Source organism: Miniopterus natalensis, chromosome 1 (genome assembly GCF_054644295.1).
Source record: "Miniopterus natalensis isolate mMinNat1 chromosome 1, mMinNat1.hap1, whole genome shotgun sequence".
In the NCBI taxonomy this organism is placed as follows: Eukaryota; Metazoa; Chordata; class Mammalia; order Chiroptera; family Miniopteridae; genus Miniopterus; species Miniopterus natalensis.
The window spans coordinates 7850948-7866579 of NC_142081.1; the positions used below are offsets into that span (position 1 = coordinate 7850948).

Sequence of the window (15632 nt, forward strand, 5' to 3'; positions counted from 1 at the left end):
GGATAGAACCACAGCACAAAGGTGAGATTAGCAGATTTCTGAGCAGTAGTAGGAGGCCAGCTCATCCAGGGCCTTGCAGGCCAGTTTCAAGACTGGCTTTTATTTTAAGGGCAATGAGAAGCCATGGAGGGTTTGAGCAGAGGAGTGAAATGATCTGACAACATTGTGAAAGTACTATCTGGCAATTGTGTTGAGATTAGACTGCAGGTGGTCAAGGACAGAAGAAAGGAAACAACAGGGGAGGCTCTTTTAGTAATTCAGACAAGAATGACAGTGGTCTGAACCAGATGGTAGCTGAGGTGGTAAGAAGTGTTGGATTCTGAACAAATTTTGTAAGCGGCAGGATGTGCTGAGGGATTGGAGGTAGAATGACAGAAAGGAGGTAAGGTTTTGACCTGAGCAAGTGGAAAGATGAAATGGTTATTTACTGAGATGGAGAAGACCTCAAGAGCAAGATGGGGGTTTATTTTGGACACATTAAGTCAGAGGTGCCTATTAGATATTCAATGGAAATCCTAAGCGGGCAGTTGGTTCAATGAGTCTTCTGTTCAGGGTAGATGTCCATGCTGAGTCAGGAATCTTCAGCATATAAATGATTTGTAAGCCAGGGGTGCAGCCTGAATAGAAGAGGTAAAAGGACAGAGTCTGGGGCACAGTCACAGTCTAGAAGCAACAAGCAGACTAAAGAGTGCCAAGAGGTGAGAGGGAATCCAAGAAAGTGCAGAAAGCCTTCCTGGGAGGAGGCAGTTCAGAGGAACATTCTGCTTGGCTCAGCTCAAACTCCACTGCTTTGTAGGCTGGCTTTGGAGAGGGATGCTAGACAGTTGTCCGTTTTATGGCTGCTGTTTCATTTATCTGTCTGAATGCTCTCCAGATATTGTTTTTATTTCTGTGCCAAACCTTATGGCAGCTAAATCCCATGCCTGTGGATTTCAGGGCGCTTTGTCAGGGCCATCAGTTAGGGCTCTTCTCATGCAGCAAGATTTGCTTCCTCTTCAACCCAAACGAGGAGAGCTCCCCCTCTGAGTTCCCAGCTCTGCAGGCAGCTATGATGGTCTCACACGCATTCAGCGCTCGCCATGGATACTGCAAGCCTGGCGATATGTTCTCTAAGAGGTCCCAGTGCCCCCAAGAGAATTTTTCTCACAGTTCAAGAGAAGGCTTCTTTGAATACCAACAGTATTCTTCCAGCCTTGATATTGTCTAGACTCAATGAATTTAAATTTTAACACTCACTTAATGAAAAGCAAACACAACAGTGTATGCACACTTCATTCGTTATAACCCAAGTCAGGCCTAGCAACCATATATTCAGCAGAAGCTACACAAACTATAGTAATAGTTCATCTCTATGAGAATGGGGGGTCTGTGAAATTATAGATTTTGAGATTAGGGACAACACCTTTCTGGTAAACTACATTATTTATGTATATTATCTCTGGTTTATCTCAGAACACTATATGAATTAGACACTAAGAAAATGGATGAAACAAATTTCATAGAAGGATATTCACTAAATCCTCATTTGGTTTTTTCATTGGCAGGTTGCTATCTCTTAGAGCCAATGTTATGTTATTAGTCACATTGCCCAGAGTAAAGATGATACCATTTCCTTTCAAATAATTTCTGTCAAGTGCCTGGAAAGTGATAATTCATCACATTGAAAGCTGCCTTTCTACAATCACAACTTCAATTTGCAAAATGTTAACAATATGGTCAGATCCATTACTTATTTAGCAAGAGCTAAATTCTAAAGAATTACCAACTGGTTCTTTAAATTTACTTTAAACCTCAAGTCAAGGAAACCTCACCTCTCATTTATACAGCACAGAAGAGATGCACAAAATACTGCAGCCAACGCAGCAGCGCTTTCTGTATTTCCTCACACTAAGAATACAATATAAAAACCAGTCTCTCAAGTTGTTCCCCTTAAACGATGCTCACATTTTCAGGTTGAACTTTTCAACATCTTCGAAGATTCTTCTTGGTATATTTTCTCTCAACAGCAATACTATCAGTCTACACTTATTGTCTTGACAATTCTTCGTGTTAATAAGTGTTATAATGTGTAACATGCTGCCTGCAATTCATGTGAGTTATAAAAGATGCACATACATAAGTCACAGCATAAAACTAAATGTGGTTAGCATGTGAAAACTCAGCAGGGTGCTCTGGGAGTTCCTCTGTCCAGGGAAATTTGGTACCTGACTTTGTGTCTCTCCCCCCTACAGACCTGAGGTCCTCAGGTTCAGAACAGAGACATGGAGCACAGAACACAGAAATCGAATGGCTGAGCTGCTAAAGTTCTCTTCAACTCATTACGCAATGTACAAATAACTCTCATGGAAGAGTGTGTCCGTACTAAACGCCACTGAACTAGTCACTTACAAATGGTTAAAGTGGTAAATTTTATGTTATGTATTTTTACCACAATTAAAAGGAAGAAATAATATGCTTATTTTGGGAGGGGAAAAAAGGGCAAAATATATTTATTGGGGTTTTTGCAGTTTATAAGCAAACCATTTTCAGGCCTGTTCCATCTAATCAAACAGTTAATCAACTGCAATTAACATCTATTGGATTTCAAAAATGTAAGACAACTGAACATCGGAAAAGGCAAGAAAGAGACTTCAAAGCAGCCCTACTTCTATGAATAATCGGGCCCTAAAAATGCACAGATCCTCTCCAGTTCAACTCTGAAGTATTTTTTCTTTAGTCTTAGAAGATAGATAAATTAAGAATATCTACTCAACCTTCTCTTGATGCCAATGTGTGTACCCAAGGGGCCAGAGAAGTCTGCCAGTCTTGCGCTGACTTATTGCTCTCTCAACCCAGTAAATAAAAGACTAGAGACAGTGTCCGAGTCCAACTGAAGCTCCATCAATTAGTCTACCAAGAATTTCAAAGCAAATATAAATTCTTTACTTGATTTTTTAATTGACTAAGAAAAAGATTTTGCATATATTCATTATAGTAGATGCATTAAAATACCATTTTTTCAAATATTTTCTTGGATTGGTAACCATACCTCACATTTGCTACTGGATCATGTGTCAGTTCAATAGCAGGTAGAAAGAAATATTTACAGAAAAATGATTTGGAAAAGATCTCTATAATAAATTCACAGGTATCCAAAAATCGAAGTCTACTCCAATAACTTTTTCCTTGGCCCAGTTCTAGAAACAACAACAAAAATTTATCATAAGTTTAATTTTTCCTACACGAAATTACATGACAGAATCAGACACACAAAACCCATGTCAAGTTTCTTTATACCCACAATTTGTTTATCAAATACAAGAGGTAAGAGAAAAAACCATATTATATACCCCAGGTATATAGACCCTCCCCCAAATTAATAATACCACACCAAAAAAAAAAACAGAAAAAAATTTACTAAACATTGCATTCAATCCCATTAGCATTTAGTAAATATTGAACGACTATATCTACTATTTTGATCACCCACTATGTGCTAAGTACATATTATCTCATTTAATCCTGAAAAGCAATCCAATGGGATAAGCACATATATCCCTCATAAAAGATAAGGACACTGAGATTCAGAGACATTAACATCGAAGAGCAGGTAAGTACAGAGCTAGAATTCAAATGCACATATGTATAACTTCAAAATCTTTTAGCAATCAAATTAACTTTTCTTCCTCTTGTTTCCGTAAAAATGCTTTGAAGTGAATAAAGTCGTATGTAAACACAGTACTATTTAAATAATTCAGATCAAATTTAAAGGATATTTTTCTACCTTATATAAATGTTCAAAAGAATAATTCTTAATATTTAAAACCAAATAGAATCTTCTTTCAAAATAAAAAATTTTAGCCCTGGCCAGGAAGCTCAGTTGATTAGAGGGTCATCCCCATACACCAAGGGTACAGGCTTGATCTCCGATCAGGGCACATACAAGAATCAACCATGAGCACATAAGTAAGAATCAACCATGAGCACATAAGCAACAACAAATCAATATTTCTCTCTCTCTCTCCCCTTCCTCTCTCTCAAATCTATCAATAAAAATTAATAAATAAAACATTTTAAATGGAAGGTCCCACCCAATGAAAAATAAAAATTTAATTAAGATAGACTAAAAAACCAAAGAGTAAAGTATACTAAGCATAACTTTTCATAAATGAAATTTTATGTACTCTAATTTTTTGAAAAGCAGCAATCCATACTTAAAATGGTAAACCCCAATAACCAGAAAATCCCTTTACCCACTTAGGCTGGACAATAGTTTAATAAAAGCTTTAAGACATTATGGTCAAAGCAAGTATACAATAATTAACAAATTCACTAAGTAGATGTAGGCCTCTGTTCTTAGAATTAACACTTTCACTAAAGGTTTCTGTCTTGATTTTGACCCTTAGCAAATTAAAATAACTTTGCATTTGTTAATTGACTTAATTTTTTAAAGATATTACAAACCACCTAGGTTCACCAGATTCATATTTCTGTGTGCTATCAACTCTATTCAAGGAAAAAATACTCACTCTGTTAATATTTAAAATAGAAACATAAAATAAATGCTCAGATTCATGGATATTCTGCTTATATTTTAGTTCCAAATTCTATTTCATTAGGGGAGAAACTAGGCTTTCAACGAAAGTATACATATTTTAATTTCTCGAGTATAGAAATTCACACACAAAAAAGGCCAGAGTAATTATTACTTTCATTTAACACTGCTCTGATCCTGTCATAAAGATTTCTAAAACAAACCAAAAAAATTAACTGTAAAACAGCCTAACTATTCATGGTAAAACGATACATAAGTCAAATATAACGAAGGCCAACCATTTTGTTTACTTTAAAAAAAAAAAAAAAGAAACAATGATTACTCACGTTCAATTAATTTTTGAATGATCTCATGCCTCTGTTCTTGTTTACGATTATAACGTAGAAAAATGCATAAAGTTCGTGAAGCTGCCTTTTGGACAGGTAAGACTTTCTTGAAGAGAGAAGAAAGACAATTAAACCAGTATATTAGCGTATATACTGAATAATTTGGCCCCACAAATCAATTTGAAGTTATTGAGTAAAAGTATAGCTATATGCTTCTCAAATCACTGTGCTCATATCCCTCTGGAGGTGTCTTCATAATTTAATGTCAACATCATCCAGGCAAATCAACTAATGCATCACATTACAAAGTTAATTTAATTTGGCACAGTCATTTCCAAGCCATCCAGATTTGATTCATATTTAACTGTCATTTCCTTGCCCCTTCATCTTAGGTGACAACCTCCCCAAATATATTCTCTTAGTCATTCTCTGGACCTGTCACTCGTTTATTCAACAAACTTTTGCTAGATCATTCCCTAAGTCAGGTACATCACCAAAAATGTGCCACTTCTACAATATAAATTTAGAGATCCCATGATCAGGTATATTCTATCCTTTTGGCCCATTTCTGGCTCTTCAACCTCAATGTCACTCATTGAGATCCCTGGTCCATGACACAGATAGAGCTTAGAATCCAAAGGACACCATGTCACTCTTATAGGGTACTAAACCCTGTTGTCTTTTGAATCTCTGTCACACCACTGGTAACAACCTCAATTCTAAATGAATTCAACCATCCACCTCTACTAGGTTTGAGTTCAAAGTATTTATTGGAGAAAAAACTCTTAACCAGATATACAGGGTAGGTTTCCAGTTGCGAGTTCAAGAAACACAGTTTATTCTTGTATTATTATTGAGTAATTATTGTATTATTTCCCATATGAACAACTGTAAACCTACTTTTGCCCCAGCCTGTATTGTGTCCAGTATAAGTTCATGTTCATCATCTTGACTTACATAAGTATTATAATATTCAATTCTTGAAGATCCAGATTATTATAGTGGGTAGCTTTGAAATTCAAATAGAATAAAACTTTACATTGCTGAGAGAATATTGCCGGCTACCTGGTCTCATATTTTACACAAGCTGTTTCCATTGCATGAGGTATTATTCTGAGTGGTATTTTTAATATATTGAATGTAAAAAGAAAATGTTCACTAGAAATTAGACCAGGAAATACAAGTAGTGCACAAACAGAAATACCATGGGAATTTTAAAAATTTTAGATACATGAACTAAATAAAAACATGTTCTTCTTTTGTTTCATTTTGCATATACTAATAGAGTTTCAAATGAATATATACTACTCATATGAAAATATGCATATTTTGTACCTTACAGTATATAATATACATTATAAAAGGTAAATTAGCTTTTGGGTCAGAAATCAGAGATAAATGCAATCATATCAAAAGTACATAAAGCTTAAAGATGTTGGGACAATCTTAGCACACAAAGAATGGCTGCAATTGGTTAAAACATTATTTAATATAAAAAAAATTAGTCTAAAAGAGAGACAAAACCAAAAATAAAATTCATTTGTCACCAATGAAAGTCGCTTCTGCACCAACTCCTAGCTCTAAAAACCGAGAGAGGGAAAGACTTAAGAGTTCACCCTGTCTTTACAAAGGAAAATGTATTTCAGGGTGATCAAATAGCTCAAGTGGGTAAAGAAGAGCATTTCTTCACAAAAGAATGTCATAAAAAAATGTAGAAGAAATGATAGAATTTTTTAAAATCACTCTTTTGCAAGTTCTAATGAAATAACTGATTCAGGTAAGAATTATCAATGGATGCTAAAATTAATGGGTAAAAGATTTATAGGAAATTGGGTGTCAGCTTCAGATTACAAAGCAAATCACAAGAGAGAAAGCACAATTTTGAAATGAACCAACAAAGCTGTTACCACCTGCAAAGCCATCCTTGGGTCACTTATAGAGGGACAACCATTCAGATACATTGCAACATAAAATACACAGTAGCACTTACGAAGTATTCTTGTCAAAAATGTTTAACCTAAAACTCACCAAGCCCTTAGATCTAACTTCCAGTTTACAAGAAACATGGAGAATAGATGAACAAGTTAACCCCATGAAGAAGCAATCTGACAAACACAGAGTTAGAATATTCCACAGGACAACTAAGTCTTTTCCAAATTCAACATCATAAAAAAGTGGGGGGCGGGGGACCTGTTCTGGATTAAAAGATGTAACAATCAAAGACAATATATAGACCTTAATTAGATTCAGCATGGAATAAAACAACTGTAAAACACATTTGGGGGATAATTGGTAAAATTTTTAAATGGGCTGGATATTAATGATATTAAAGAATACTTGTTCACTTGGCTAAATGTAATAGTTGTATTGAGATTATATAGAATGTCCTTTTTTAGAAATGAATATTGAAATGTTTAGAGATAAAATATATTATCTATAATTTTAAATTCTTCAGCATAGTGAAACAGAAAATGCAAATACAGATGTCCTCGACTTACGATGGTTTGACAGGATTTTCAGCTTTACAGTAGTGCAAAAGCAATACACATAGTAAGTTAGAGGAGATATTTAACACTTTATTATAAAATGGGCTTTGTGTTAGGTGATTTTGTCCAACTGTAGGATAATCTAAGTGCTCTGAGCACATTTAAGGTAGGCTAAGCTATGACACTTGGTAGGTTGGGTGTATTAAATGCATTTTTTACTTATATTTTCAAGTTACGACGGGTTCATTGGGATATAAGCTGAGGAGCACTTGCATGACAAAATGTTAACAATAGTTCAATCTAGGTGATGGGCATATGAGGGTTCTTTATAGTATTTTTTTCTGCCCTTTTTGTATCTTTAAAATTTTTTCAGCCTGGCTGGCATGGCTCAGCAGTTGAGCATCGACCTATGATCTAGGTCATAGCAGTTGCATTGCTGGTCAGGGCACGTGCCCAGGTTGCAGGCTCGACCCCCAGTGGGGGCATGCAGGAGGCAGCCGATCAATGGCTCCTCAGGGACCCGGCAAGAAAACATCTTTCTGGGCAGAATGCAGTGAACTGAGTTTGATGTACTATTTCAAGAACGTAAAAAATTTGGCAGTAATTCCAAACTCAGGTGTGAGTTCAAAGAATAAGATAAAGGGTTTGGGGCTCACATTTGTCATCATGATCGTGAACATTCTTTGTAAGAACCGATAATAAATCTGATCACTTGATATGACGTGAGGCAGGCAGGCATATTTCTGTAGCAGCTTCTCGTGGGTTCTCCATTTTAAAGAGGCTGCAGCTCGCTGTTCAGCGGCTGTGAGTGCTGGAATCAAGTCAGGCAGAGAAGATAACTGAAAAAGAAAACACACCAAAAGAATCAACGATAAATGAATCAGTGGCAGGGCTCAGCCAGATTATTCAGCTAACAATACATCAGGGAAAGAAATGCTCTTGTTCACTTCAGAACTTAGGAGGCATCTCAGTTGTTACAGGGAGGTAATAATCTGATTAAATCAAATACTTTTTAAAAATCCGTAAGTAAAATTTATTAATTACTGGAAACAAAATTTTGAAACAGAGACTGGGACTCTTACAACTCTTCTAATTAAAGTAAAATTTATTCTATTTCACTGTCAGCAAACTTTGACTTTCTAAATTCCTACTCTTTTGTCCTTATCAGTCGTTACTCTTAGAATAATAATTAATGTGAATAAAAACTGAAAATATGAATGTAAACTCCAAGGACAATAAATAAAAATCATAGTATAAGAACTGTAGAGGAAATTCAAACTGTTCAAACTTCAACATTTAATGAGCACCTACTACGTGGCATTTTAAATGTTTCCCATGCAGCCTTTCATTGATTCCTCACAACTCTGTAGAGAAAGGTAATATTTTACAACATTCAGAAACTTTTTGATATATGGGGATTACCTTATTTTCTTGAATATTGCTTTCTCCACCAGTAGACATAAGTTCTAGGATTTCTGGAAGATGATCTATAAGAGCATCCAGTACCTTTTAATAGAGATATTGATTACTTTGTGGCAAGTACAATGTTTTTCTAACCTTAGATTAGTTAATTTCACATGTCAATTCCTATACAGAAATAGTGTTATTTACCAAACAACATTTTGGAGGTTTCTATTTTCCTACTTTTCTTACATCTTTTTGCTGAAGAGTCTTAGAGACATGATCAACTGTCTTGATCACAGTACCAGTACCTATTACTATCAAACTATCAAACTATCAAGAGATTAGTGTATCTGTCTCTTGATGTGTTCAAATGGTCTAGATCTGAGACAGCTATTTCTACACATCAACCAACGTGCTCAAACAGTTTTGAAAAGCACCCTTAGTGATGTCTAAGTGGTGATGAGCTGCACTTTAACAAGCTGGTAGTCATGTAGGTGGAGAGAATATACTAACTATAGCATCAAAATTAAGTATTTCAAAGCCTTCACAAGTAGCCCGGCAGGCGTGGCTCAGCGGTTGAGCATCAACCTAGGATCCAGGAGATCAGGGTTCAATTCCAATCAGGGCACATGCCTGGGTTGTGGGCTCGACCCCCAGTGGGGGTCGTGCAGGAGGCAGCCGGTCAATGACTCTCTCATCATTGATGTTTCCTATCTCTCTCCCTCTCCCTGTACCTTCCTCTCTCTGAAATCAATAAAGATATATTAAAAAAAAAAAAAAAAAGCCTTCACAAGTACACTCCAAAAAACAATGCTAAGAGAAAAAAAGATATAAAATGTGATATAACATGATTACAATTGTGCAAAATAAAAACCTTTATATAGAAAAAATAGAAAATGAAAAAATTTAACAAAATAGTAATAGTGACTGGAATTAAAGGTACTCACTCTTTTAAAAGTCAATCTACTTTTTGGCATTTCCAAAATTTTCCTGAACAAATATATATACCTATATATATTTTAAAACTGAACATATTTTAAAACCTAATCTTTTTAAAAGTCTTTCCCTACTTCCAGTCTATGAAACAGTGATAAATGGACTTCAAGCTTCTGGGGCTGGTCAGCTGAAAGAGTTCATGCAATTCAGAGAAGCAGGGGGAAAGGCACTGATGTATTCAAACTTAACATAAAAAGAAGGAAAAAACAAAGAGTAAGAAGATATTACCTCCAGTGACTCGTCTTGCAATAATGTTATTAGTTCTTTATGTATTAAATATACTCCAGAATTCAGAAGTTTAGACACCTAAAATGTAGCAATAAAGTCTCTCAGATTTGACTCTACTAGACATATAAAGGTTATAATAGTAATTCTTCAAAACACATCCCTGTTAGATATTTCTTCTAAGATGAGACTACGTTAAAACATAAATATAAAATTAATATTTCTAGAAAAATTAATTGCATACATAACTAGCTTTATAGTCTGCTTCATAACATGCTGAAGTGTATAGACATATGGGGGGGAGGAAATGAACATATGGCATTAGAAGTGCAGAAAAATGAATTTATTAGAGTTGTAACTTTGATATCACAGCAATAATAAGCCCATTGGTGCCTCTAGTGCATGTTGGGAAGTCTTGGAACAGCCTTCAGGGTCTTACAGGACATCTTAGGCATCTGAGCATTCACCCCGGTTCAGAGCTTCTGAAAGAGGCAAGTGCTACTGAAGGCCTACAGTGGCACAGGGGTGGAGATAACGCCTGAGCAAGCAAAACATAGCAGACTTTTCCCATCGTAGACCTCAGTCAGCATGAGAGGCGTTGGGAGAGTCTAGACTAATCCAGCTCCTTTGTGAACAGGTTTGTTTTTCCTTCCAGACAAAAACAATGGTAGATACACCGGTTTGCTCTTCACCTGTATTTATTTATTTATTTTTACATACTGGGCTTCTGAGTAAAGTTTTGTTTGGGGGGGAAAAAAGAGTTCCTGATAAAGAAAATGTTTTAAAACCTTTATACAGGGTGGTTTTTTGACTTGTTGAAAATATTTTCAAAATAATAAAAACAAGAATAAAGTCAGAACATACTAAAGTAATGATCAGAATCTAGCAATAACAGTTAGGGAAATTTAAATCCACCAGTAGACTATAGCAGTGTATCAGTATTCACCTACCTATATGGCATGAGTGTGAAAATAAGGAAACTAGCCACCCAGCAAATAACTACCAATGCTTTCCAAGCTCATTCCTATCAGTGAAATATTTTTGTATACACATTTCAGTATGTTTATTTTTATGGTGTTCACATATTATGTCCACTTTAAAACATAAATAAAAATGAAATATTAAGGGGATGAGATAAATAAACATAATTAAAGAGAAAATTCAGGGACAACAGTGTGGTGATTGTGGGAGGTGGAGGGTGGAGGTGGATAGTATAGGGGGATAAACGGTGATGGAAAAAAATTAAAATATAGAATAAAAATAAATAAATCAACATAATCAGAAGCTCTCGTTTTACACAAATATTGCATTCTCAGACTCTAATCTCATGCAACCATCTCTGGAGACTACTAGAAAAATATAAGCAGGCGTGGTAACCACACCTAAATACCCCCTTAGTGCATATTAGAGACAATATTTCTCTCAGCTGGCCAGTGCTCTCTGCCCTCTCTCCTCCTCCAAAAGCATATTTCTATACGTATATTTACAAAGATGATTTAACTGTGCAACAGTGGAATTACTTTACTTAATTATACCATTTAAAGGGAATATTTACTAGATTTTGCACAATGAACATTTCATTCATACCAGAAAAAAAAATGTTATTCAAAGGAAGTTAATCTAACAATGCTTGATGTAGGAACATAGTGCAAGGAAGGGGGTGAAATAGTCTTACTGAGGATAAGAATACTTATTATACCTCTAATAAAGAAAGGAAACAGTTTATTATGTACTTATAAGGAGGTTTTATGTTACAGTTTTGAAGTTGACAAGTTATAGTTTACACATCTACTGCAATTATTCAAGAAACATGCACCAAATTTCAACATCGAGGGTTAAAGGGTAATTAAATCCATAAAAGTTTCAATTCACTTTTGCTCTTATATTATGGAGAGTTGTTGTAATAGCTGAATCTAAAAGTTATACTCATGAAACATGATACATTTGCAGTAAAACTAATCAATTTAAACAATCTCTCAATTTTCCACTCTTCTTAAGTTCTTAAGTTTAGGTACAAAGTAAAATGTAAATATTGTAAAGCATATAAAAACTGACTTTATTTCCAAATCTGCAACACCCACATCCACACCCACACCACTTACTTTACTTTGGTTTAAAGTAAGCATTTAGTATAAATACATTGAATGAATGGATTAATAAATGATAAAAATGTAATATTTATGTAAATTCTATAAAAGTTTAAAAAGAGAATTAAGAAAATTTTAAAATAAGATTTAGGACTAGACTGTGAAAGAGATATAGAGCCTATATTTTATAATACATCTATAAACAGAACTGTACAAAATACCAAATAATCATCTAGTGCACACAGATAAAATTAACAACAAATGTATCACTTCTTCAGACTTACTTCATAAAAGCAAATGGCAATAGTGTATCTGACTGGTACTTCAGGGTCATGACAAAGGCAGAAGAATGTAGAATAGAGTTCCATGTGGAAGTTTTTAGGATCGACAAAAACAATCATGGCCTGGTGGAGGTGGAAAGAAGATGAGTGGGGAGAGAAACACATGCATCAATACATAATATCATAATCATTTCACTTAAATTGAAATCATGTCCTCTAAATTATAATTTAGTTAAAAATTATATTTGGGAGAGAGCGAGAAGTCCGGCTTGAGAGTGGGGGCCTTCGTGTGGAGCGCGATGAAAGAGCGATTTAAAAATGGGTGATGTTGAGAAAGGCAAGAAGATTTTTGTTCAGAAGTGTGCCCAGTGCCATACTGTGGAAAAGGGAGGCAAGCACAAGGCTGGGCCAAATTTCCATGGTCTGTTTGGGCAAAAGACAGGTCAGGGCCCTGGATTTTCTTACACCGATGCCAACAAGAACAGAGACATCACCTGGGGAGAGGCTACACTGATGGAGTATCTGGAGAATCCCAAGTACATCCCTGGAACAAAAATGATCTTCGTTGGCATTAAGAAGAGTGCAGAAAGGGCAGAATTAATAGCTTATCTCAAAAAAAGCCACTAATGAGTAATAGTTGGCCACTGCCTTATTTATTACAAATGTCTCATGACTTTTTTTATGTGTATCATATTTAAATTGATCTCATACACCAGAATTCAGATCATGAACGAACGGCTGACAGAGCATTTCTTTTGGGCAGTAGTGATTTAAATAGATTGGCTTGTGGTTAAATGAACATGGTCAGCTTTTTGAACTTTGATGTTAATATCACTGATTTCCCCCTCTAAAAATAAGATTGGTCTTGATTCGTAAGGTTCAACTTTTCACAGAGATGATGAGTGCCATCTCAAAACCTGTAGGAGCTTGGTTTTACATTTAGATTTATAGAATTGGTTGTATTAATATGTTTAAATACTGAGGAAATCCCTTCACTGTCTCTTAGAACAGGAAGACTGACTTGTGTTTCAAGTTGTGTTCATTAGCCTGTTAAAAGGCAAGGTCTGAAGGTAAGCTGGCAGTGTCCATTTTATCTTTTTGGTCTTAACTATGCCAATTTAATTAAAATTCCCTATATCTAAACTGTTGCCTTTTACTGAATGAAAGGCATTGTAGTGTAGTTTGTGTATAATACCAAATAAAGAATATTTAACACCTCACATTTTATAGAGGATCTATAAGGTCAGATGCTTTTAAAATTCAGCATGACAAGATAAAGTAGCAAACTTTGTGAATTCTTCAAGTCAGACTAAGTTATAATTCAAGACTGTCTTAAACAGCTCTTCAAAAGCAACTGTAGAATTGCTATATATGTGTGATTGGTATTGGTGCTTTTGCCAGCTCACTAGAAGGATTAAAGTAGAGGAGAAGAGATCATCAGCACAAAATTGTAAATTATGTGATCATAAGCTGAAGATAAAAACAAAATCACAGAAAAAAATTATATTTGGAAGATCCAAATGTACGCATGTAATTCTAATTTATACATAGAGGTCAATGTAAATTACACCAATATTTACTAGGCACCTACTATATATACCAGACATAATGCTAAACAGCAGGTGTAAAATACAGCAATATTTTTAATACTATCTATTCACATAATTTTAAGTAATAATCAAAATGTTTAATCAATACAAATATATAATTTAATACCGGTAAGTTATAAGCACAGTTCTTCCGTACTGATATATATTTCTTCTCCTGCTCTAGGATTTGGGGTGGAACCTGGTTTTCATTGTGTCCATTTTCTTGTTGCAAACCTAATGTACAAAGTTTCTTATAAAACTCCAAAAATCTCAAGTGTTGATCTGGAGTAAAAATTCCTAGAGAAATTTAAAACATTTGTTCAACATTTTAATTGAAAACAAAGCAAAACACAAAAGCAAAGTACAATAAAAACATAATGAGAACCAAATATTTAAATAAATGGTTAGAGATCATAAATAACAGCAACAAGGAGGAAAGAGTTATTATTATTAAGAAATCTAAAGGGTGTACTGTTTTACCTTATATTAATTTTAATAATATTTTAATAGTATAAACTATGCAATGCAAGAATTATGCCTGCATTAATTTCTACAGCATATGTCACTATAATAATAATAGTGTGGCCATCATTGCTATTTACTTATGGTAAATACTCTAAATTGCCTGCTGAAAAGACATGTGTCTGCAGAGGAGCTTGAAAATTGAATCTGAAAAATGGCAAAGTAAATTCAAAATATTTTTGATCAATAGACTGGTTCCACATTCATTAACTATCTTAGGGAGCTAGGAACTCATTATAAATTTCAATATGTTTTTCAACCACCCATTAAAAGTGTACAATCCACAAAAAAATGTTTTATTATGCTAGATGGTTATAACTTAGTTGATGCTTACATTATTACAGTAAGCTAAGAACTGAGTAATATATTCAAAATGCCAAGAGTTATAGATGTTATACTACATTCTGAGCTGAAACTCTCATATTATATATTAATTATTCAACAAATTATTAATAAGGGTATATTTATGATGTACCAATAGTTAATATACAGAGCTTCTTCTATCATATACCAACTGACACATAAAAAGTTCATAAATTTAAAGGGTTATCCCTACTTTACTCTGTCATTGTTCTTTATGGGTTCCATTAGTAAAAAAGTCATCCCAAAATTTGTTTAAATTATGCTACCAAAATTCTAAGATCTCCAAAGATTTTACACACTTAAAGATTTTACAACTAAAAAACTGAAGTTTAGTGACTAAGGTAGAAGAAAAAGGAAAAAATTATCTATAATCTTGAAATTCTTAGGATACATCATACCGTATAGTCCATGGCATAGTTTTCCTAAATGGAAAGATAAGGAAATAAGAATTGATTCATCTGCTTTGAAAGACTTTTCACAAAATGATTTCACTAAGGGAAGTATAGTTTGACTTCTATCATCTGGAAAACAGAACAAAACAAAACATACTTTAGATCCATTGCCCACACTGCACATTTGGAAACTAATACATCTACACAAATTCCAGAAAGAAATCTTACTACGTTAGCCACACAGAAATAGGAATATCTGAAAACAGTGATGATGGAGATGTATAGTAAAGAAAGAGTCAGAGGAGAGTTGAAATTATCCAAAACTTTAAAGCCACGCTGAGGGGGTTGAACTGTATATTGTGGGCCATAGGGTTAAAAAGCTAAGATGACTGAGGTTTTGAGCCTGCATAACTAAAAGAATTCTAAC

General features: G+C 34.5%; 1 protein-coding gene and 1 pseudogene across 3 annotated transcripts in view; one reads left to right on the forward strand and one right to left on the reverse strand.

The window, feature by feature from the left end:
- The window catches only part of PPP4R4 (protein phosphatase 4 regulatory subunit 4), a 70844-nt gene that overhangs the window by 12098 nt on the left and 43114 nt on the right, over positions 1 to 15632 (reverse strand). For all 3 annotated transcript variants that reach the window (XM_087818432.1, XM_087818427.1, XM_087818435.1), the window contains exons 9-16: positions 15212 to 15334; positions 14056 to 14225; positions 12343 to 12462; positions 9975 to 10052; positions 8769 to 8852; positions 8003 to 8185; positions 4861 to 4966; positions 3029 to 3176 (exon numbers count right to left, since the gene is read on the reverse strand). In XM_087818432.1, coding sequence (XP_087674558.1) covers positions 3029 to 3176; positions 4861 to 4966; positions 8003 to 8185; positions 8769 to 8852; positions 9975 to 10052; positions 12343 to 12462; positions 14056 to 14225; positions 15212 to 15334 — 1012 coding nt within the window. The remainder of the gene's footprint in view (positions 1 to 3028; positions 3177 to 4860; positions 4967 to 8002; positions 8186 to 8768; positions 8853 to 9974; positions 10053 to 12342; positions 12463 to 14055; positions 14226 to 15211; positions 15335 to 15632) is intronic.
- On the forward strand, positions 12658 to 12973 carry LOC107536673 (cytochrome c pseudogene; annotated as a pseudogene).